The sequence below is a fragment of the Petaurus breviceps genome, unplaced genomic scaffold (genome assembly GCF_028583685.1).
Source record: "Petaurus breviceps papuanus isolate PSGF00001 unplaced genomic scaffold, PetGlider_PUasm1.0 90444, whole genome shotgun sequence".
In the NCBI taxonomy this organism is placed as follows: Eukaryota; Metazoa; Chordata; class Mammalia; order Diprotodontia; family Petauridae; genus Petaurus; species Petaurus breviceps.
This window is the reverse complement of record NW_027187256.1, coordinates 2528867-2555032: the sequence shown is the minus strand read 5'-3', so window position 1 is coordinate 2555032 and position 26166 is coordinate 2528867. Positions and strand designations below refer to the sequence as shown.

Here is a 26166-nt window from a genome sequence, read left to right as displayed (position 1 = left end):
AATATAATCTTGGTTTAAATGAAAATTAGAGTTAGCATTACAACCATGTTGCCTTTAAATCCAGGCATATATCTCAGCTTCAATCTCATACATCTAGAGGTTTTTTAAGTCATTGAAATTTTCATCATTCACTATCAATGATATTGCACTTTTTCATACTTTGGCAGGAAAAAAGATTAAATGTTATAGAAAGGTGAAGCATTCTTAGTACTACTGAGGGGAATTTGTGGGTCCCCCTATCCATTTTGCTTTTTAAATTTTTTTTTTTTTTTTGCTTTTTGGAGGTCAATTGGTGCTGTGACCTGCCCTGGGTCAAACGGCTAGTTTTTGTTTTAAGTGTCTGAGGCTGGATTTGAACTCAGGTCCTCCTGACTCCAGGGCTGATGCTCTATTCACTGTGCCACCTAGCCACCCCTTGCTTTTTTTAACTTCTTGAGGTTGTTCTGGTGAATCTGTTTGGTCTTGACACTATATACAGTTGGGTTCATGACTGGAGGAACAAGAAAGTAGACACTGGCCATCAGCATATGGACTATTCAGTAAGCATTTGTAATGTAATACCAAGCAAAGGCAACTTCCCAGGTTCAAAATACCAGCATAGGTGCTCTCTATTTTATTCAGTAACAAACCCAGAACAGAGAAGATCAAAACATGACATCATTCAAAATACAGCCTTTACTAAGTGTGATTAAATCATCTCCAAGGCCTACCCCACCCCAGGACTTTCCAATCATTCAATCAATTACAAAGTCTCTGTTCCAAATACTTCTCCACCCCTAGGCTATACCTTAATTAAGTCCACCACAAAGCCCCTCTTCTCAAATGGAGATTAGTTTCCAAACATAAGTAAAATACATTCATGTTATTTATTACATACATTAATGTGATAGTAATGGCAATTAAAGATTCCCCTGTATTGGCTTGGTTTTCAAATTGATTGTATTAAAACCCAGAGTTTGTTAATCCCACCTGTGGGATGGGCTTGTTGATGTGAAAAGAAAGTCCTGAAGTGGGAGGAGCTGGTGATGTAGATTTGGAGAGACAAGAGAGAGGCGGAAGTTCTTTTTGGAAGCAGCACCTCGTGGAGAGGGAGAGACTAAGAGATTGCTGGTGGCCGCTTTGAATTGCCCTGGACTTTTGAGACCTGCCCCCTGAGCTGCCAAGGACTGAGGAGACATGGCTGTTTTGCTGGTACTTTGTCTGTCTGTTTTGATGTTATTTTGCCAGATTTGTCCACTGGTGAATGACTGTCCTGTTGAAGAAGTCCTGGAACCTGGCATTTGGTTAAGAAGGCCTGAGACTGTCCTGCAGACAGAGAGTGAATACTGTCCACTGGTGAGGGACAGTACTGAGAGTGAATACTGTCCACTGGTGAGGGACAGTACTGTTGTTGCAGGGGTCTGGAGACTGTCCGGCAGACAGAATGAATACTGTCCACTGGTGAAGGACAGTGCTGTTGTTGCAGGGGTCTGGGAGCCTTTCTGTTGGTTCAGAAGCCCTGAAGAAGGATTTTCTTGTTGTATGTTTACAGAAATCCTGGGAGAGGGCTTTGCTAATGTGTTCAGGGGTTCTAGGGCTGTTCTACAGACAGAGGATAAATTCATGAAGGGACTGGCAATGTATCTTATGGCCTTGCTAAGCCTTGTCTCTCCAGGAACTAAGATTGCTGAGAACTTGCCTCGTGTCAAGATGAAGAAAAGACCTCCATTTGGGTATTAAGTGCTGTGTTTAAACTTGATGTAACTCTGGGGTAGATTCAATTGTGATCCAGGGGTGGGGAACTTTTGACCTTTTTGTGTTCTATGGTTGAGCAAATGAATGTATTTTACTTATGTTTGGAAACTAATCTCCATTTGAGAAGAGGGGCTTTGTGGTGGACTTAATTAAGGTATAGCCTAGGGGTGGAGAAGTATTTGGAACAGAGACTTTGTAATTGATTGAATGATTGGAAAGTCCTGGGGTGGGGTAGGCCTTGGAGATGATTTAATCACACTTAGTAAATGCTGTATTTTGAATGATGTCATGTTTTGATCTTCTCTGTTCTGGGTTTGTTACTGAATAAAATAGAGAGCACCTATGCTGGTATTTTGAACCTGGGAAGTTACCTTTGCTTGGTATTACATTACAACATTCTGCCCATAGTGATGAATAATAGACAACACGATTATGGGTGTGTAGAACGTAAGGACAGCACAGGTATGGGTGATGCAGGTGTTTAAGATTTTAACATGCTCTGACTTAGAAACAATGCTCAGCACTGTGGCCAGGATGAGTATATAGGACAGAATAAGCAATATTGAGTCTAGGCTCATGGAGAAGATGACCATCATGAGGCCATAGATATTGCTAATCCTCTGACTGGATACTGCCATCTTAATGAGATCCTGGTACAGACGAAAGTAATAGGAGAGGACATTGATGGGTTGGTATTGTAGCATTTTCAATAGAAAGGAGACTGGAAAGACTAAAGTCAGTGCCCTTCCAACAATATCCAGTCCAATCCCAATAATTAACCCATTGGTGAATATGGTTGAATCGTGCAGGGGTTCGTGGATGGTCACAAAATGGTGAAATGGCAAGACCAACATCACATCAGATTTAGTGATGGAGAACACTTGAATTAAATGCATCTGAATCAAGCATGCATTGAAAGGGATCTCCTGGGCATGGAACCAGAATACACTGAGCAGAGTAGACAATGTAGTGGTAGACAGACTGAGGTCTGTCATAGCCAACATTGACAGAAAGTAGTACATGGGCTGGTGGAATGAGGGATCTGCATGAATGATGAAGACAATGGTGGTATTTCTTGCAATGGAAATAATGTAGACCAGGAAGATGGGAATGGAGATCAAACCATGCACAACCTCCATACCTGGAAAATGTGTTAAAAGAAACCTAAGATAGAGGACAGAGGAATTGAAAATAGATATGATACTCAATGGCATCAATTCCTCCCCAGGAATGGAAGTAGAACAAATATTACTAAGTCTCTACTCATTGATCCTCAGTGAGTATAGTGGACAATAATTATCATAATTTACAATCATCATACTTATCATCACAATTATCATCATCAATAGCATCAATATCTCTATATCTCTATTTCCATATTTGTATCTCTGTAGCACCAAGCATGAGCACCCTCCAAAGTTCAGATTACAAGTATAGTAAACTCTATTTATTCAGTAACAGATTAAGGTAAACATTCACAGAATAGCAAAATACAGCTTTCACCATGTGTAACTCAATGATTTAGTAAGTCCTCAATTCAATCACAAAGTATAAAGTCAAAGCACTGCACCCCTGGATAGCTCCATCATTTAATCAATCACAAAGTCTCTTTTCTCAAGTGGAGATTAGTTTCCAATCATAAACAAAGTGCATTCATTTTGTCAATCACAAAGTACAAAGTATACAAGTTAAAAGTTTTCCTCCCCTGGATCACAACTGAATTAATATCATCTGTTAGCACCAAGTACACTCTCAAGGGATAGTGGAAAGCACAAAAGCCATCCACCCCTAGGTCACAACTAGGTTAGAGTATCACCACAGCATTCAATACCCAAGGAGAGGTCTTTTCTTCATCTTGGCCCGAGGCAAGTTCTTAGCAGTTTCTGTTGGTATCCTCTTCAATTCATCTTTTGCTTGTGAAATCAACTTACACCCAATAAGATCTGAGGCCTCTATCAACAAATGACTCTGACAAAGTAACATCAACACAGACAGACAAAATACCGGCACCACAGTCATGGCTCCTCAGTTCTCGGAAGCTCTGGGTAGCAGTTCTCAAAAGTCCTGGGCAGCTACAACTGCCCTTCAGCAATCAGGGAGGCTTCAGCTGGAAGTTCTCTCTCTCTCTCAGCAACTCTGGCCCCCATCAATTCTCTGTCACAGGATCCTTGTTCCCAGGAGCTCTCTCTCTCTCTCTCTCTCTCTCTCTCTCTCCCCCCTCCACAATGCTGTTCCCAGAAGTTCTTCTAGCCTCTCTCAGCTTGGGCCTCTCCCTATACATGGCACCAGCTCCTCCTAGTTCAGCTCCCTCTCATCACATCAACAAGTCCATCCCACTGTTTCCTTCAAAATACATCACTATTACGATCTCTCAATCTGTATGTGTCTTTCTCTCTGTATAAATGTATAAATATACACAGTATCTAGCTATGTATTTATTTATATTTTGTCGATGTTCAGTCATTTTCAGTTGTGTCCAACACTCAATGACAAGAGTTGAGGTTTTCTTGTCAAAGATCTGGAGTTGTTTGCCATTTCCTTCTCTAGCTCATTTTAAAGATGAGAAACTTAGGCAAACAGGGTTAAGTGACTTACCCAGGGTCACACAGGTAGTAACTGTCTAAAGCCAGATTTGAAGTTAAGAAGATGAGCCTTTATGACCTCAGGCTTAGTCTTCTATCCAGTGTGCCACCTAGCTGCTATATATCTTTGTCTAAGTATCTATATGCATATACCTATGTATACACACAGTTTCAATTGATGGGTACATATATACATACATACATACATACATATAATGAGCCTCTTATAATAATGTAGCACATTGCTAGTGTGTGGGATGAAAACCTTATCCAAAATTTAATAAAAATCTCAGAGGCTTCTCTAGGTAGGAACAGAAAGGATTTATTCAATTCTTGCAAGAAAGAGAGCATCACCTTCACCAGGACAAACAAGTGGAGGGAGGCTGGCTACAGAAAGCAAGAAATGTAGTAATATAGGCTAACACAAGCAACCCCTCCCACTGACCTTGCACTCATTGGTTGAGAGCTCTGCCTCACAATCCAGCTTGGCAATCTACCGAGATACAGGGGCCAGGAAACTAGGGAACCAATGAAAACCCGCAAAAGCATTTGATACCTTATTTGGTAGTGGGTAAAAGCAGGGGAGGGGTAAGTTTGCAAAAGCCAACTTAGGCCTAGCTGCAGCCAAAGCCTGAGAGTACAAAAGTGAATGTTAGGCGTATCTGTAGCCAGAGCCCAGCTTGAGTTTAGAGCACTCTCTCCATTTTAGGGTATGGGCTGAGAAGTTTTCATCTCTCTCACACACTAGGAATTGTGCAGTATAAAAAATATAGTTATTGACAGTAAAAAAAAAAAACAGTTGGGGAGAAAAGATATTAATGAATGAAGTGCTTTGAAGAAAGTTGTTAATTGATCCTTCTCTTTGCTTTATAGAGAGGAGGAAAGAAAATGCCCCAGAAGATATTTGTGGATGCAATAGGCAATAAAACTTGGGGCTCAACATCAGCACAAAAAATTTCCATAGCATTTAAATCCATTTATGTTATGATACCTGATTACTCCTACAGCCCATAGTCATACAAGTTTAATGAGTAGATGGACATGGGGTCACAGTGAGTACTAATCTGGTGTTAAAGTCCCTGGGTCCTGACTCGTGTAAACTTCAGTAAATCACCTCATCTCTCTGGACCTCTCTTTCTTTATCAGTAAAAAGAGGAGAGTAATTATTAGATATTCAACTACTTTCCAACTCTAATCCCAGTGCTTAAATTAATATTCCTGAGATTTCTACACTCACAGGTTATTCCATGACAGGAAAACCAAGAACCTTGTATGGATGGAGACTAAAAACTTATGTGGATGCAAGATGTCCTTAAAGTATATGATCCAGTACAATTGTTTTCTTTACTTCTGAAATTGACCAAATGATGCTATAGTATTTTCTGTCCCACCCACCAAAATACAGCTGGTTTTGAGAAATCATCTTTGTTCAAACTCCGCCTCTAATGCATGCTGGCTTTGTGGGACTAGGTAAGTTATTTAACACCTGATTGACCTCCAACAACTCTCTAAAACTGTAGGTAGTAGATCACTTCAGATATGTATTGATAGAGGTAGTTTTCTTACTGAGAATCCCCTACATCAATGAAAGTCCTCTTCTGATCACACACACACAAATGCAGCTCTTCTCACACACACTCTCCAACAAACCATCACCAATGCCAATGAAATCCTAAGACTGTCTTCTATTTGCTAGCCTCTCATTTCTATCCTGAAATTAGGGCTGTGCTGGTAAATGTATTACAACTGGATCTCCAAAAATATATAGTAAAAGTACACATCTGAGACACTTTTAAGTTGAATCTGCATTATTAACTTTTCTTTTTCACTTCTTTAAATCTAAAGAATCAACAAAACAAGAAATCAAGTTCTGATTCATGTTTACCAAATTTCAAATTCTAAATGCTTATACTGAAAGTTCAACAATCAACTCTCAAGAGCCTAGAGGAGCTGACTTTAGAACACTCTTTACTGAAGCCATAACTAAAGGCAATTCAGACTCTTGATTAGACTATCCTTTATGTAGTTTCATTCTTATTTCTTTGTTCTGTATTGTATTGTAGGTGTGGTCACCTTTACCTCCTGAAAGTCTGATTTACTTCAGTTCTGGACAATAACCTTTGCGTAAGATAGTTAATTTTTCAGAGAATCACACCAACTCAGAATTGGAAAAGACTCCAAAAAGTATTTAATCCAGGTCATATATAAACAAAAGGTATATATAGAACATAATTGATAAGTAGATTGAATAGCTTGAATACTTCCAGTGATTGAGAAATCACTACTCTTTAGGGTAGTTTACTCTAAAATTTTAACATCTTGTTCCTTGAACTCAAAATCAGAGAATAAATCACACTGATAGGATGCTTATAACCAAGTTAGGTAAGGCAAATGATCATAGGAAAGACTTCCCTCTCCTCCTTCTTAATGACTTCAAGTCACCTGATTTAAAACCACATGCTTGAATGGAAGGAAAACAAACAAACAAAAAAAACTGGGTAGATGTGATTTCCTAAGCTAAAGTCAGTAATTTTTAGAAGTTTGTGGCAAAAGTCCTACAAGCCTAGACGAGGGGGAATGTCCATATTTTCAAAAGAGGAAGATAATAAAGTCTATGAACTATAGCTAGTGAAATTGATTTCGAATTGCGACCAAATTCTAGATCTCTTTAGAGAAATTATAAGTGAATATAGTAAAAGTGGGTATACCAGCATAAAATTATACTCAGATTTTTTGCATCACTTCTCTGATCTAATTAGGTATTCTATAGAGCTAGTGGCCTCAGACCTAGATTCTATATTAGGGTATTCTAAAGATTAGAAAACCACATGGGTAAAGATGGAATGAACAGATGTTTCAGAGCAGATTTATCATTTTAAAACTTTGAGCAAATGTATAATCAGAAACTCCAAAATCTTCTGTGTAACATCCTTGCTCATGGAATCTGCAGGAATTAAAAATTCTAGCTTGCTTTCCTCTACCCAGAGCATTCATATAATTGCTATCTGGAAGTCAGTCTTTCATAGCGAAATGCTCTATTTAGTAGCGAAACACTCTATATAAAAACAAGGGAAACAAACCACCATCAGAAGTCTTTTCCTTCCTCACAACTCTCCATTATCCAGAATCTGTCATTATTCCTTCAAAGATTAGACATGAGAATAAGACATTTTCTCATTTCCTTCAAATCTCGGTTGACAGCTCACCTTCTGCAAGAAGCCTGCCCTGGTCCTCCTCCTCAACCTTTATCCCTGTCTTTCCATCCAGTACCCCTGATTCCTCCTGTCTTTATCTTGATGGAGCTGCTTGTTTGCCAGTTTTCCCCCCATTAGACAGTGAGCGCTATTATTTTTTTTACCTTTCTTCGTATCCTCAGTGCTTCGTACAACACTAGAGTAAACTGTTTAAAAATCCTTGTTGACGACTTCTGATGAGAAGCTTTGCTGAGTGTATTATGAAGGATTTTTAATAGATTGGGGAAAATGAGAACAGTATGGTACAAAGGAATCATTACTAGATGGGAAGTCTGAACACATTAGTTCTATTAGTAATGCAATTGTATGACATGACCAATTCACTTTATACGAGACTTTGCCTGCTCTCCTATAAAACTGGATGATCTGGGGGCAGCTAGGAAGTTGATGGAAGACAGTGGCCTTGAAGTCAGGAGGACCTGAGTACAAATCTAAGTTCAGACACTTACTAGCTGTGTGACTATGGACAAGTCACTTAACCCTGATTGCCTCCCAAAAAACAAAACAAAAAAATGGGATGGTTTTCCTAAATTATGTCTGAGGTTCTTTCCAGTTTGGATAATGGAAGGTTCTACACAGAGCCAGAAACAATTTCCTTTTCTTTCAAGCCTAGTCTTTCTACTCTCCCCACTGACAACATTGCTACACTCATTCTCAACAACTGATTTTAGTCAGGCCAACTCAGAATATCTTCCCCCTCTCAAGGTCTCTCTCACTCTAATTGATCCTAGAAAAATCAGCAGATCCTTGAAAGGATTGTCCATTCCACAAAACCTTTTCAGAATACTCCTGCACATACTAATCTCTTTTATGTCTAACCTCCTATTTGTCCTCCCCTATAATCCCTCAGTCCAACATTAACCTATATTTTTTAATTCTTCATTCATTCACTCATTCATCCGTCCCTCCCTCCCTCCAAACATCCATCCATCCATCCATCCATCCATCCATCCATCCATCCATCCATCCATCCATCCATATTATAGTATCACTCTTATCATTCCTCCTATAAGGGGGTATGGTATGTACAATGAGGGGTATAATGAATTTAATCCTAGTACAAAAATGATAATTGTTCATATGACCATTCAAATTGTTCAAATGACCATTCTTCATTGCCACTCAGTCACCTTAAAACTTTTCAAAAAGAACCTGAGAAGAATAACTTAATCAGGCCTGATTATTCTAAGACAAAATGTAGGTCCTGACTGAGAGAAAGGAATTTTGAACTAGGGAGGTCTATTGGACAAGGGAGGTTAGACTTCCCATCTCTATCCTGGAAGCTACAGACCTCAGAGCCAAGGCAAAAACTGACCTCTAAAATTACCCAGTTTCACTCTGCTCCAATTGGGCAACTCATCCACAAACTTCCTTCCCTGGACACTAAAAAGCCCCATTCCCAACCTTGGCAAAGGGAATCCAGAGTCTCCTCTTCACTCAGACATATAGGCCCATTCCCTGCTTCCCTATGGTAATAGGCTACCTTTTTTGGGGGGGAGACATTGTTATGGTCATTTATAACCTCTGGGCTTTTCCATTCCCCTTGCTCTGAATTCTCCTATATCCTTTGTCTACTACAGAGAGAAGGAGAGCTCCTTAAGAGTAGAGTCTATTTTCTTTTTAGCACAGTGCCTGGAACTACTTTTTAATAATACTTAACATGTTTCATGCTATATAACATGCTTAATAACACACACAGCATGTTTTTCATTAATTCATATTATAAAATAGCCCTTATTATTCTGTATCTACTAATCTTATATCCCCAACTAAATTGTAAACAGGAAATCAGAAGTTCATCTAATTTTTACTTATCTCTTCTGCAGTGTTTTCTGATTCACTGACTAGAAAGCTTTACACATACTCAAAGCTGGCTGACTCAAAATCTAGCTATTATGGGCAGCAAAGGACAGAAGAATCATATTACCCTCCTCCCCACAGCCAGGCACACAAATGGAACCACTGTAGGTGGCTTTAAGAAAGCTAGAACCATGTCGATGTATACATTTGACCTAAACTCCTTGCAGTTTGACAAATACCCATAACAGGGAGAGGTGGAAATATTTGTGGGCCTTTTCCTTAGTGGGAATAGAAAGCATAGGTGCTAATCTCCTCCTACACATTAGGGTGGAAGAACAAAACAAAACACTTCAGAAAATAAGAGCATATCTCAGACTCTCTTCCAATCTATTTTCTTCCCAAAGAAGAAACTCAGCTCACAGGATTAAGTCATCACATATTTCTACCCAACAAATAGGATTGTGTTCAGTCACTAGATTTCTTTCATGCACAGATCCAGATCCTCTTCTATTCCTTTCTAATTATATATCCATTAACCAATTCTCATTCCTGCAGAATGAACTTTTCCCAAAAATAGATGTATGAGAACACTGGCTAAGGTTTAATTATCAGTTCTTGGAAGCATTTTCTTCCTTTTTTAAATCCCATTCTCTTCCAGGATCACTCAAGTAACTTTCCTATTGGGTCTCTCTTTAAATGATAACTAGCTTTTTACCCTATAAGCACTCTGTACATGGAATGGTTACCATGGTAACCAGGAAATGTTTATCCACATGGTCCATGGGTTCTTCAGTCTCCCTTGTCACAGAGTCCTCTCTCAAATTTTTCTTCTTTTCTCAGCATTAAAACCTGGCTCTATATCTCTACAAATTTCCAATCCTCTATCTAGTGTCTATTGCTGGGGCAGAAACAGGTTAAGGAGGCAACTGTATCTGTAGTGATGTGAAAGCAAAAATTAATCCTGATAAAATAACGCATTATAGAGAGCAAGGATTGTGTTCACCAAATGTCTCAACAGCTTCTCAGTACACATGGATTCCTATCCATCAGTTGCTCTGGAGTTGGGCGACACCACTGTTTGTGCCTTGAGAATCTCTATCCTTTATCCAGTCAGGTATATGGAAAGAATCTTCTGTCCCTTAAGGGACTCTACTGTCCCTCAGGGTCAGAACCTGACCCAGAATAGCCAAACCAACAGAATCACAGCATTGTAAGAGATCTCAGGAGCTATATAGCTTGACCCACTGTTGAACATGATGCCTTCTATAACATGTTTGACCAGCAATTAACCAGCCTTTTGCTTCAAGTCTTCCAAAGGGTGAAATACTCAATTCTATTTCAGGATAGATGTAGTTTGTTAGGAAATTATTCTTTATTTTGAGCTCAAAATTTCCTCTTTTCAGTTTCTTACCCAAAGTTCATAGTGTTACCTAGTGGGACTACACAAAACAAATTGAATCCCTCTTCCATGTGGGTTCACAGCCCAGTCATTTCCTTTCAGTCACACTCCTTATATTGACTCCACCATCATTGTGGCCCCAAGCTAGATAACTTCTCTGCTTCCTTTCCCTACCCAATCCCAGCTACCTTTCTTTTTGTGTTGTCTTCCCAAATAGATTGTAAGCACCTAGAGGGCAAAACTGTCCTCCTTTTTATTATTTATATGCCTAGTGCTTAGACCAGTGACTGAAAACTAGTAAATATGTAAATATTTATTGAACTGAAAATTGATTTGAAGGGGCTGCCAGGTGGCGCAGTGAGTAAGAGCACTGGCCCCTGCAGCGGGCGACCCAGGATCGGTTCCGGCCTCAGATACTTGGCACCCACACAAAATAACTGGCCATGTAACCTTGAGCAAGTTACTTAACCCCAATTGCTTTAAAAATAAATTATTTGAATTGAATTCTATAATAGCAAAAAATATTACTGTCAACTTGGAGGATCTCCAATTTAAAACCCCACGGGTCAATGCATGACTCCATAATCTTGATCATCTTTAGCAATGGTTTAAGAGAATCCTGAAGAAAATTAATTTAGACAAATACTATATGACCCCCTCTAAGAGAAATCTGTGAACCATCCCTGCATTTAACCCTAATTTTCTTGTTTCTTCTCATTTTATTTATACTAGGAATGCCATTAGGAATTGAGTTTAATCCCTCTGGTACTATATAAATTTATTAGTCATTGGAAAAACTTTTTATATTTAGATTCCCAAATATTAAATAAAGTTATTTGTAATAAATAATAAAAAAGTTAAATAAATGATTTTACACAGTCTAAAATTTTGTGATTTTTACAAAAGTTTTACTGTTTTCATTCTGCCACTGTTTATCAGGAGTCAAATGCACAGGAGTAAGGTAAGAAGGTACCAATTGTAGGTTACCATAACCAGACAATCCACTTGCCTAGTGACTGGCTGGCTTGTGGTTAGGTTTTCTGTACTGAGTGAGGATAATCATCAGGTCACAGCTAGAGTCCATCACCAGAAACATATTGAAAGACTTCCCAGGATGCAGAGCTTCCCACAGCTTTTGCATATCCTTACAAAACCCAGAGTCACCTATTGGTTGCAATAATGTATCAGCAAAACATTTTCATAGTAATTTTAATGAACATAAATATATTATATACAACTTTATATGAAAGTCATTTTATATGTTTTTTTAATATAACAATCATTCTCTAGGTTCTTTCTTCCTCTCCTTACTGTGGCATAGACATACATGGATAGGACAGTGTGGGTGAGGGGTTACAAAAAGTGAGATAGTCCCTTCCTCAGTATGTCTCCTCCTCCATTAGCAGCTTTCCCTACCAGAGTTCTTGGTAGGGATAATTGAGGAATAAAATAGAGCAGTATCTATTCAAAAACAAATAATCTGGGAAAATTAAGACAGGTGACTAAACTGTAGACCATAAAGTCAGTGGCAGCCAGCAAATGGATAAGAAATTCTCTAAGAATGAAAATAAATATCTCCCAAGGAAAGTAAGAAAATAGAGTGTGGCACGTGACAAAAGGAAAAAAGGATGGAGAGCAGAGAAATTGACTCTGGGAACTGAGGATGGGAGTCTTTTGTTAAGATTAGAGCAGGAGTTAGGAAAATTATCCACTGAAGAGAAGAGAAGAAAACACAGATCCATTTATTAAAAATCCAAAGTTAACTCCATGTACCCTCTACTTTCCTAATTTCCATGATAGCATTAGTGAAACTTCTTCAGGATTTTTGGTTCGAGTTGAGCTAATTGTCTTTGGAAAAAACCTTGCGAATTATTTCATTGATCGTACCCCTCCCATACATAAAAGCATACTGCTTCTATCTCTCCTTTGTCTCCCCCATCATTTTGATGCTTTGGTTTGCATACACATTTTCTAACATCCTCTTTCCTGTGTCTTTGGAACCTTGCTCTGTCTTTTGGGCTTCACATCTGCTCTATATCTAAGTAAAAAAAGGCATATGACACAATTTCACCCAGCTTCCTCCTTTGGACCATGGGGCAGTTGGATTTAGAAATTCCAAAATAAGACCCTAATCCAATTACCTCCCCCAGTTATTCCCCTTTCCCAAGAACCCCAAAAGAGGAGACAAAGGTTCAACTGCCTCAGACACAATATCAATAACCAACTATATTCCCTATCCCCAAATCTAGCTCCCTGGTGATAATAATTTTCAGCAATCAAGGGGTTAGCTTAAGAGATCTGGTTTCTAGTACTCTTGCTCCTCCCTTTCCCACGTGCCTGGCTCTTGGGTGGCCCTATGTGAACCTCACACCCTAGAGAGCTATTCCTCCAGTATAAAGCCTCCTTCTTTGACACTGTTGTAGTGTTGTTTACAGAGACCTGGAAAAAATAACAGATTCCTTTTTGCTACCCGATCGGTGAGTTAGTCCCTAGCCATAGGAGCAGGCTCTGTTTCTCCAAGCACCTATTTCTCCAAGAGTAAAAGAGGGATCATTAAGGGGAAAGTTGAGAACAGGCTAAGTGACAGAGTATCCCATTATAAGATGGTACACTTGGACATTTTTTAACATCAAGTAAGAGTACAGAGAATGGAGAAATCCTGCTAGTCTCTTTTATACAGAATAGGTCATGTGATTCTCAGTTTAGAAAACTATTGTTATAGTAATTATATTAATTTATCATTATACATTTTATTTATTATATATAATGATGATAAGACTTGGCATTTATATAGTACTTTAAAGTTTACAGAGCACTTTTTGAATATTATTTCATTTGATCCTCACAGTAATTCTGTGGGGTAGGTGCTATTATTGTTCTTATTTCATAGATGAGAAAATTGAGACCCAGAGGGTGGTTAAGTGACTTGACCAGGGTCAAAAAGATAATAAACTTCTGAGGCAGGAGTCCAAAGTTCTGCCCCTTTGTTTCTTATTCAGAAGATCAATAAGAGCTTCATCACCACTCCTCCCTAGCCTTGTTTTGAAATATTTTCCTAGACTTTCAGAGGTATCTAATTTGTTTCACTTCTTCTGAATCTCTAACTTGAACAGATAGATTTTCTTTCCTGGCAAGCACACTTTTCAGAGTCTATGCTTTTAAAGTGTGTTTTCTTATTTTTGGATTCAGATCAGTTCTACAATGTCTCTGACATCTAGTGCAAAGGACTTGAATAGAAATTTCTCGTGAGTGGGCATCCAGCTTTCACTTGAAGACTACCAGTGACTGGGAACCCACTTCTTTGCAAAGTAGTACACGATGCTTTTGGTTTGCTCTTACTGAGAGCAAGATTTTTCTAGTATTAGTTAAATCTTTCCTTGTCTTATGAATCATCCTGACCTCAATAGTTATCACCTGTCTCTTTCTTCTTTGTTTCTCTTTGACTCTATTTCTTTGTTTCTCCTTCACTCTCTTTTTCTTCATTTTATTTTATCTTTGTATCTCTGCATCTGTCTGTCTCTTTGTCTCTTGGGTTCTGTTTTTTCAGTCTCCCTGTTTCTCTTTATCTCTTTCTCTTTCTGTCTGTCTCTCCCTCTTTCTTTCTGTCAAATTTAATCTATAGGGTCATCAAACTTCAAAGGCAGCAGGAGTAACTTGCTATCACTATCAACTTGTTGTCTTTACAGATTGTTCTTGGGCTGAAGTAAGTATATCCATCATTAGGACTGACATAATGACCAGAGTAGTCAAATCAAGAGACTTAAACTAAAATGGCCAGATTCTCCAGATTCAATACATTCATTACTGATAATAAGTACTAAGAAAGGAACCATCACAGTGGACTTCGGTGGTCAAGAAGGGCTTCATGGAAGAGGCATGACTTTTTATGAGTGTTGGGCAAGGTATGAATATGTAAGGAGGAAGGCGAAAACATTCCCAGATGAAGGAAATAGAATGAACAAATGTGTGTGTACGTGTGTGGAGAGGAAGATTCCTAAGACAAATGCTTAATTCTCATCACTATTATCATGGTGTAGTTTTTTTCAGAACTATAAGGGGCTGATGTTGGAGCTGTCAAGCTGAGACTTGATAACTCAAATATTTTGTAAAAGGGATTCTCATAAGTTTGGTATTGCTCTATAGATAGCTTCTGAAGACACTTGAAGATTCAAAAGTTTGGTATTCTAAGATTCTTCCTCCACGGTGAGCTAAGTACAGAATGGAGAGGTGGTATTGAGAATAAGGAAAAGATGATTTGTGGAGCATCAAGTGTCCATTTATAGAGAAATGTAAAAGATCAGCATTTGCAGTTGCTACACCAGGATAATGGTGATGGGAATATTATAAATAAGCACTAATGCAAGGCAAAGTTTGAAGACAATGTGAGCGAAAGCTGGTGAGTCTCTAGTATAGCAAATACATAGCAAATGATCAGGGAAAGGGCGGATCTAGATGAAGTTCAAATAAAGAAGAAGGAATTTCAAGGACAAAATCCAGAAGTGTTCAGACAAGTAAAAAAGATAGTTTTGTGCAACTTAACATAGCTAAAGCCCAGCCTATTTATGAATGTTCCTAATCAGTGTCTATAAATATACAGCAAAGTATTAAAAAACTGCCTAGTTTTCTTTCTTAGCTGAGTTCCCTGGGGTTGTAATGCTAGTTAGTGTTCACACTTAACTCTTCTGGGAATAATGCTACTGGGAAATCCTAGCCCTGCACCATTTGGGAATCAATTCCTTTCATTTTCATTGTATTAAGGTATGTTTTAGAAGGATCCCTTATAGAGATTGGGTATAATGCCACTCCACAATGGTACATAAAGCCATTACATCTTGAAATTATTTTTCTTTTGAAACCAAGTCCACTGACTTTCAAGACAAGGGCCTCTTGTAGTATACCATGTTCGAGTGTGTCCACTAAAAGCATCACTTGATTTCATAAAGTTACTGTTGCTTGAAGGTACCTATTATAGTCAGGGCTTTTTTCACTTTCCTGACCTGGAGAAGAGACAGTTTTCCACATTCTCTTGCTCAATGACTAACACTTTGTCACCAGAATTAGGGAGTAATTCTTACATCAGGATTATTGTTCAGTATGGGGTCAGAGTAAGGACTTAGAGTAAGGTCTATGTCTTTGGCCAAGGTTAAGGGTCAGTCCACAATCAAAGATATATGGGGCTGGGGAGAGAGGTATGTCTGTGATTAATGTCAGCCTGTCTAAAACTCCAGCTATAACCATGTAAGGACAGTTGGGTGGCACAGTGGATAGAGTTCTGGGCCTGGAATCAGGAAGATTCATATTCCCAAACTCTAAATCAGGATTAATGTACTACCTAACTGGGTGATCGTGGGCAAGTAAATCCTGTTTGATTCAATTTCCTCACATGTTAAATGAGCCGGAGACAGAAATGGCAAATCATTCCAGTAACTTTGCCAAGAAAACCCCTAATAGGGTCACAAAATGTTGGAGATAACTGAAAAACTACTGAATAGCAATGACACAGCCAGATAATTGGTTAAAATGGGGTTGAAATTAAAAGATGCATAATAAATGCCACTAAATTTCCCTTCTTATCTCTAAGTCGAATCAAGTCAACAAAAAATTATAAATTATCTACCATATGCCAGGTACTGGGGATACAGACAGGCAAAAGGCCTTCTCTGTTCTCAAGGAGCTTCCATCGCAACAGAAGAGACAAAATACAAACATTTTACAGATAGGCATTACTACAAACAAACTACAGTTTTCTTTTCTACAAGGTGACTTACCCCTTCATGGTTTCTATATATTGAGGGTAGGCATAAGAGATTAAATGGGAACTGTTTGCGAGTTTTGTAGAAGCTGCAGATGACAGGCAAAGGCCAGCAGATGACAGAGGCTATGTCCAAACATTTAACCCAAATTTTGCACTAAGGTACTGGAAAACATACCATGAAAGAAAAAAAAAAGAAGAAAATCAGATTTATTCTACGTTACAAAGGGAAAACCAAATAATTTTACATAGATTTTCCAGATTGTGGGGCGCCATGCCCCTAACCCATATGATGTGGAAGGAAACACTGTATATCCAGGATAAATTAGAGATGATCAATAGAAGGTAGGAACTGGAATTAAGGGAGATAAGGAAAGCCTTCTTGTAGAAGTAAGGAAAACCAGGTAAGCTAGGAGGCAGAGACAAAGAGAGAGAACATTCTAGGCACTGGAGCACAATCAGTAAAAATGCATGAGTTTGAGAGATGAAATGTCATGTTTCAGGAAACACAAGGAAGCTAGTGTCACTAAATCATAGAGTTTGTGGTGGATAAGGTATAAGAAAATTGAAAAGTAGGAAAGGAATTGGGAACATAGAAAATACCTTCTTTGTAATAACACTTTGGCTAACCATTACACAACCATCTTTATTTATTTATTTTTGTCTTTTTCCAAAGAGGGACAATTTCTCCTGGTCTTTCAGCCTATGGCAGGATGTCACAACTTAATGCTACTACCTTCCACCCAAACACTTTCATTCTGCTGGGCATTCCTGGGCTGGAGGATATCCATGCCTGGTTGTCTTTACCCTTCTGCTCCTTCTACCTGGTGGCAATTTTGGGCAATGTCACCATCTTACTAGTGATATGGACTGAACAGACACTCCGTGATCCTATGTTCTATTTCCTGGCCCTCCTCTCCACAATTGACCTGGCACTCTCAACAACTTCTGTGCCCCGCATGCTTGGCATCTTCTGGTTTGGGGCCCATGAGATCAGCTTTGGAGCCTGTATGACTCAAATGTTCCTCATCCACAGCTTCACTGGCATGGAATCAGGCGTCTTACTTGGCATGGCCTTTGATCGCTATGTGGCCATCTGCACCCCTCTTCGCTATACAACTATCTTGACAGCTCAAGTGTTGACTGGCATTGGGGTGGCTATTGTACTGCACCCTGTCTTGCTTATGATACCTGTTATCACCTTGGCTTACCGCCTGCCCTTCTGCAAATCTCGTGTCATTGCACACTCTTATTGTGAACACATGGGCATTGTTAAGTTGGCCTGTGCCAACATTCGTATTAATGCCATCTATGGCCTCTTTGCTGCTTCCTTTCTTGTCTTGGATCTCATCCTTATTGGTGTTTCCTATGTCTATATTCTTCGTGCAGTCTTTCGTCTTCCTTCTCATGATGCCCGACTCAAGGCACTGAGTACCTGTGGTTCACATGTAGGAGTTATGTGTGTCTTCTACACACCTGCCTTTTTCTCCTTCCTCACTCACCGATTTGGTCACCACATACCTCCATATGTCCATATTCTTATTGCCAACCTCTATATGATTATCCCACCAGCACTCAACCCTGTCATCTATGGTGTGAGAACTAAGCAGATCCGGGAGCGAGTGCTCCAGGCCTTCACTGGCAAATAGATCCTAGAACCCTCTTTTTTTTTAATTAACTTATTTATTTTAAGTTTTCAACATTCATTTCCACAAAATTTTGAGTTACAATTTTTCTCCCTGTCTTTCCCCTATACCCCACCCTAAAACAGCAAGCCTACTGAATACCCCTTTCCCCAATCTGTTCTCTCTTATATCCTTCCCCATCTCCCCCCTAACTTTCTAGTAGGGCAAGATGGTTTGCATACCCCAGTGCCTGTATATCTTCTTAAACCTTCTTAAAGTCCACGAGAGGGCCCTGCAGAGTGCATTGCACTAGTCTAGAAAATAGCCCAGGCCCCCTGGTAGAGCACTTGGTACTTGTTCCCAATTTGAGTGACTAAGATAGCCAAGCACAGCTAAACAGCCATGGCTCTGCAGGTCTGAATGGCCTTTCTTGGCCTTCTAATGGCCTGCTACAACTACTACTAATAGCCAATATTAATGAAGTATTTACTGTACTCTAGGTACTGTGCTAAGCATTTGACAATTATTACCTCATGTAATCCCCCAACAAGCCTAGATTGTAGTGGTTGATCAGTTGTTCAGTCATGTCTGACTCTTCATGACCCCATGGACCATACTACACACGGGTTTTTCTTGGTAATGATATTGGAGTGGTTTGCCCCTTCATTTTATAGTGGATTAAGGCAAACAAAGGTTAAGAGACTTGCCCAAGAGCTAGTAAGTCGAATTTGAACTCAGTTCTTCCTGACCCCAAACCCAGTGCTCTATCCACTGAGCCACCTAACTGTCTCCCTACAAGCTTAGGAAATAAGGTGCTATTGTCAACTCCATTTTACATATGAAGAAACAGAAGCAAACAGAGGGTAAGTGATTCAGGCAGGGTCACATAGCTAATAATTGTCTGAAGTCGAATTTTAACTCAGGTCTCCCTAACTCCATGCCTAATTCCACCTAGCTACCTACTAGTATCTAATAACTTAGCTACTGCATATCAAGTACTTTTGAGCTTCATGATTTTCATATGGCTAAGAGCCCTAGATCTACATGGATTGTGAATATTTACAAAGAGACTATTCATTTCTTGGAGGATTACCTCTTACTTCCTGTAAGGGACAGAAGATGGCCCACTAATTGTGAGTAGAGGTCCAATGGACTACACTGGGAGAACTGATATTTTCCTGAATAGTTTTGAAAGGAGAAGTTGCTTAGTAGAGATGATCCTGATGCCAGAAGGTGGAAGTCTGAGTGGTGAATCCAGAAGGACCATCAGCTCAATTTTAATTGACACTACATGACCTGAGATGCCAGTTGTGAAATTTGAGTATTCTAGAATTTGATGTGATTATGAAGGGTGATTCTAGGGGTTAAATGTTTTGATAACCACTTACCTGAAACATTCTACCTGTGCTTTAGGAATAAATTATGAGAGAAGTAAAATTCATCTCCAGTCTCTGTTACCTTCCCATTTTGTATGAGTCAAAACATGTAAAACACTTTGCAAAATTGTTTAAAAAGTTCTGCAAGGACATAAACTGTACCTTGTTGCTTCCTTCTTTAGTGTCTATTAGACAGTCAATAAAAAGTCAGTAAACACTTATTACATGCTCACAATGTGTCAGACACTATTCGAATTTTGCAGATATAGGGAAATGTTAAAAAAACAAAATAAAACAGTCCATTCTCTTAAGAAACACCCAGTTTAATGTGAAAGACAATATAAAAACAATTTGTATGTACAAGCAATATACAAAGTAAGTTGTAAATGATTAATGAAGGGAGGCACCAGAATTAAAAGAGGTTGGAAAACGTTTTTTATAGAGATGAGATTTTATTTGAGATTTAAAGGGAGCCAGGGCAGCTAGTAGACAGAGATGAGGAGGGAGAATCTTCTAGGCACGAGGGACAACCAGGGTAAACACTGAGAAAGGGAGTATGTTGTGAAAGGAACAACAGGGAGGCCAGTGTCATTGGATGGCAGATTATTCAGGGACTGGGGGAGGTCGTGTAAGTTCTAAGAACACTAGATAGCTTAGAAAGGGTTTTGAAAGTCAAATGAAGGATTTTATATTTTATTTTGAAAGGGAAGAAAACACTGCAGTTTACTGAGTAAAGAAGATGGGGTGAGTTTTGTGTGGGGGGGAAGTATGTGGGTGTCTGTGTGACCCAGTCAGACCCATGCTTTCTGAAAATCATTTTGACAGGTGACCATGTGTTATCACATTCCAGGGCTCCTATCAAGTGGTAAGGTTAAAAAAATTCATTGGAGGGATTGGAACTTAATGTGGAATGTTCATTAACAATATATGCATGGGGTTGGGTAGGTGGTGCAGTAAATAGAAGACTGGCCCTGGAGTCAGGAGGACCTGAATTCAAATACGACCTCAGACACTTAATACTAGCCTTGTGAACTTGGACAAATAACTTAACCCCAATTGCCCTGCCTTCCCCCCTTCAAAAAAGAAAAAAAAAAGGATATACATACAGAACATATATATATATATATATATACACATATATATATACACATATATACATCCTTAAGGATATAGAGATAGACACATATACATGTATATAAACAATGGGATTATATGTTTACATATATGAACAGAGTTAGAAATTCAAATGAATGAATCTCCTCCTGAGAAGCAGAAGTAAATGGGGACAGATACTTCCTGGTTTTACACCTTGTAGGCAACAACAAGTTCCACTGACATAGATTTAGACACAGAAAGGAATTTAGAGGCTACATGTAGTCTAATCTCAGGAGATCAGAAAAAGTAATTGGACCAAAATCACATAAGTAGTATGTGTCAGAAATGGTATGTTAACTCCAGTCCTCTAATCCCCAGTACATCTTTCTGTTTCATTACTTCTTTTTTCATAAAATAATCTCATCAAGGTTTAATTATTTTGACCTGAGTCTAAAAAGTTGTCTTATAGTGAAGAAGGTGGTACAGGAGATAAAGATCTGGGCTTGGAGTCAAGAAGACCCAAGTACAAATCTTGACTTATATACTTCATAGCTTAGTGACCCTGGGCAAGTCACTTAACTTCTCTGTCCCTGTTTACTCAACTATATAATAAGGATAATGATAGCACCTACCTTAAAGAGTTTTTGTGAGGATCAAGTGAGATAATAGCTGAGAAGTGTTCAGTATTTTGTCTGGCACGTAGTAAGTCTTTACGGAGTATTTATTGCCTCCCTCCTTTCAAGGATGAACCTCTAATGGAGGGGCTGGATTGATCTGAATTTGCAAACCATAGAGGAAGGATCTTCATCTGTGGGAGGCTCTAGATGTTTGATGACTCCCTGACTCTTCAGTCCCCATAGAACCTGGGACGTAAGATGCATTTGTTTACCCATACCAATGCTGGTGAGGAAACTGGTGCTGACAAGACAATTATTTGACTAGAAGAGGAGCTGTTTCTGGAGCTCTAACCCAAACTGAACACCCAAAGGTTGTTCTTCAGCTCAGTTCAATGCCTTATCCTTGAAACAGATCCCCACACAACACAAGCCTCTTCAGAGACAGACTACTAGCACAGCAGGAGGGGGTGAAGGAGTTAGAGGTTAAAAACACTGAAGTATTTAGACATTAACAGATGAAGGAAGGACCATGTGGAGCCTCCTTGGTGGGATCCTTTTAAGCACAAGTTGTACCTTCAGACTTGAAGTCAGGCAGATGGTTATAATGAATATTCATGGCATTACACACCCAAGGAATCTAGAACAGTGACAGCTCATATATTTTCCCCATGTGACAATAAAAGTACTCATTACATGTTTTCATACTGATTAGAAGTAGAATTAATTTGAGGAAAACTTTGATATACAAAAAAAACAGTTTCATAAAATACATACTTTAAGGAATAACTCTTCACAATGCAGAAGAAGCCACTTCCTTTTATATTTAATACTAATACATTTTTAATATTTTAAATAGAAATATATTTGTTTATTATATGTAATAGTTTAATATATATTTATTTATTTTAATATATTTAATTCTTCATACAATATAATAATAGAGATTCATTTGTAATATAACTTTTTTTCAAAAACACATCTATTATGTCAAGTGAAATATAAACATGATAAAGAAACACACAGTACGTATTTTCTTATGGGGGCACCTATGATCTCTCATGGACAGTTGCTCAACTATCCCAAGATGTATTCAGTTTCTTCTCTCCCAAATAACTCATAAGAAATAGCAATAACCACATCCACCCTTCAGTGGAAGGTAAGGTAGTGAACAAATATTTATTAAGTACCAACTATCGTTTTTTAAAACATTTCACTCAATTCTATGAATAATAACTTTTTTTTACTGTATTTCAGGTTTATAAAATATTTTTCTCACAACAATATTTTAAAGTTGAGTATTCCAGCATTTCCATTCTATAGTAAATTGAAGCTCCGAGAGAAGACATTTGTGAAGGGACCTATAGCGAATAAAAGTTTACTCAGATCTTTTGACTAAATGTCCAGAATCCTTTCTTTCTCATTTATTCCAATACACTATGCCAAGTGGCAAAGTAGGTATTTTCATAATCTTTACTGCTATTTTCCACACTTAAGCCTTAAAACCTTCACTCAGAACCATTCCCTCCTTAGAGATAAAACAAACTATTCAGAATCTAGTGGTTGTTTGTGAACTTGGTACCTCCCAGGACATTTTCATTAATTTAGCATTGAGTTAAGGACCCGGGACCCAGTCTTTCACTAACTCCAACATTTGATCCTATTAGGGGCACTTCAACATATTTATTCATTCATGCATCCTCGAATATCTCTGCTTCTAATTCTCTCAGTCTTCTCATCATCTTCATTCTGCATCTTCTCTCAATCTGTTACACACAGGAAATGGTTGCACCCTAATGTTTTCCTTAAATCCTATAGTCTGACCAGATCACTCACCCACTCCAGAGGCCTTCTATTGCCTCCAGGGTAAAATCTAAACTTCTGTTTAGTTTTTCAAACCTTTTATAAAGTGTGCACAGCCTATCTTTGCAGCGTCATTTTACATACCTCCATCTTTCACACTCTGTAACCTAGCCAAACTAGCCTGTCTTCTCCCACAACCCTGCCCCATACTCCATTTCCCCTTTTCATTCCTTTGACCTGGATATCTATTACTAGAATGTACTTCCTCTTCACATCTGTCTCACAAAATCCCTCCTTAATAAATACTTGTTTAATGATGCATTAATTTGTTTTCTTTATCTTATTATTCTCCATAAGGTTTCAATATCCACAGTTTTGAAATTTCTCTGATTATAGCCTCTTGTCTTTCTAGCAGTCTTTGTACCTAACTATTCCTCAAAACTATTCTCCATCCTCACAATGATCTCAAGTCATTGCAACCATCTCTGATTTCTAAACTATTCATCACCTTATCTCTGCTCTCATGTTTATCACTTCAAAATCTCTATGTAATGTGCCCTCTGGGCTCACTCTCCCAACTCATACTAGACTAGTGGTGGGGAACCTAAGGCCTCAAGTCCACATATAGCCCTCTCAGTCCTCAAGTGTGGACTGAATCCAAACTTCACAGAACAAACAAATCCCTTTAATAAAAGGATTTTTTCTTTTAAAATGGGAATCAGTCAAAAAAAGTAGAACCCAAGGACCTAGAAAGGCCACATGTGGCCTTGAGACCACAGGCTCCTCAACCCTATTAGTCTATCATACATATAGAAGGGAGGCTAACTACCACTTCCCTCAAATTTCTATCATCTGGCAAATCTGAGCGGTTGAGGTCTTATAATACCATTGCTCATGAGTACTCATCCACTGTTTTATCTCAATTTTGATCAATCAGTTAACATCAATTGACAAAGGAATATTTACTGATAGAAAAACCAGTATACTAAACGACCCATCAAAACAGGGAGGTGCACTCTCCCCTAGAAGTGTGTCCAAGATTAAAAGGATTCTTAAAAACATGCCTTCTAAATTGTGGCTGCATTTTCCTTGCACACACAAGGTCTCTGGGGATAATGGGCTCTGTATTGAGGCACAAAGGCACCAAGGCACTCATGGAGAGTACCAGTTGGGCATGAGAGGCACTTCTATAATACTGACCCTGGGGATTCTTTTTCTTTTTTGTAGGAAATTTCAACAATTTTGTGCTGGAGTGAGATGCTCTGGGTGTCACTCCTTATAAGGCATGGTGTTTCACATGATGGATTAATTCACTACTGGGCTGAAGGAAGCAGATCTCTTAGTTGCTATACTAGTTCACTGGACTCATTATGTATTGTTACAGACTCAGGGACTTAAGTAACCAGAGGTACCTAGAATGTCTTGGATAGATTTTCCATGTGTTGCTTCTTGATCCACACCCAGTTTCCTCAGGAGAAAAGTAAGATGATCTGTTACTCCTAATTCTTTGAGGACTTGTCCATTTTTCTGTGATCCACAAAGTCAATGAAGCAGAAATAGAATGAGGAAGAAATTTGATTTTTTGTTCCTCTGCCAATTTGAAAGCCATTCTGCTCTTCTTATAATTCTTGGTTCATACATTGTTAAAGCCTAGCTTGCAGAAAACATAACTTTGCTGACACATGAAATGAATGCAATTGTCTGTTAATTTTAACATTCCTTGGCATTGCCCTTCTTTAGGATTGGGATGTTAGTTGATCTTTTCTAATCCAGTGGCCACTGCTGAGTTTTCCACTTTAGCAGCATCATCTTTTAGCATTTTACAAAGTTTAGTTGGTATTTTTAGGCTCTACCTCCTCATAAGGTTTTGGCTCTCACCATTGCCTCCCTCAATCTGCCCTCCCTTCTATCAGTTATCCCAATTATCCCCCTTTCCTCTCCTATTTCCCTGTAGGATAAAATAGGTGTTTACACCCAAATGACTGTTATTCCCTCTTTGAGTCAATACCAATGAGAGTAAGAGACAAATGTTGTCTGCCACCCCTTTGCATCTTCCCCTCTACTGTAAACACTCTCTTCATGCCCGTTTTTTTTTCTCTCCCTCTCTCATTTGATTTTTTAAATCTCTTTTTGAAATCTTTCAGATTTTTTTAAATTTTGACCTGAGACCAATTCAGATTCTTTTTTATCGACTGTAGATGTAGCTATTTTGATTTTGTTGTCATCTTCTAAGTTTGTGTTTTTATCTTTCCTGTCACTATAGTAACTTTCTATGGTTTGGTTCTTTTGTTATGATTGTTGTCCCTTGCTCATTTTTTCCCCCAGCCCACTTCTTGTTTCTTACCTTTGTTAAAATTGGGCTCTGTTCTCAGGGTGGAGGGGATAATGTCCCAAGCTGGAGGTTGTTGATTTTTTAATGTTGTTTTCAAAGTTCTGAAGGTCTGTAAGTTTCAGTTCTTCCACGATGGTATGATAGAAGAAGAGGTGTGGTCCCTGCTGTCCCAGACTATACACTGTTCTGTGTGTGGCCACAAGAACTTTTTTCTGTCCTTGGAAGTGTGACTAGGGTCACTGTTGTTGTTAGTCCATCACTAGTGTGTTAGTGTTCCTCTTTGACTTTTGACTGCAACCCAGGACTTATATATGAGCAATGCAACATAGCCCTGTATGTAGTGCCAGCAAAGGATTCCCTGTAATGTTCTTCTGACCAGTTGTCTGCTCCTACAATCTATGGGCTGAGAGTTCCAGAAGTCACCTTCAGTCACCCCCCAAGGCCAGTTATTGGTGATGGAGTGCTTGGGATCTATGTTTGTAAAATCAATTTGTAAATTCAATGTGTAATACCAGTTTGTAAAACCAGTCTGTAAAATCACATTTCCCCCTCCCCAGCCTCAGACCATTAAGTCTGCCCCTTCCCCCTGCCAGCACTCTGCCCAGCAACAACTCATGAATTGTTTATCTCTGCTTGGAACAATAACTAGGTACACCTATGAATCCTTCACTAAACCATGTATAAACATTTTAGCTTAGGCAAATTTTATCTCCCCTATTAAGTGGTCAGCTGCCCCATGAATCCTTCAATGCCCTACCTATAAGTTAACTCCTGAGCCAATTATACACATACTGAGTCTC

The 26166-nt window shown here is 38.8% G+C and overlaps 1 protein-coding gene and 1 pseudogene across 1 annotated transcript; one reads left to right on the top strand and one right to left on the bottom strand.

The window, feature by feature from the left end:
* Window positions 1–404: 404 nt before the first annotated feature.
* On the bottom strand, window positions 405–3181 carry LOC138177790 (olfactory receptor 51G1-like; annotated as a pseudogene).
* A 14053-nt stretch (window positions 3182–17234) lies between these two features.
* Window positions 17235–18170, top strand: LOC138177664 (olfactory receptor 52J3-like). Its single transcript, XM_069108875.1, has one exon. It carries the CDS (start codon window positions 17235–17237, stop codon window positions 18168–18170), a length of 936 nt encoding a protein of 311 aa, XP_068964976.1.
* Window positions 18171–26166: the final 7996 nt, after the last annotated feature.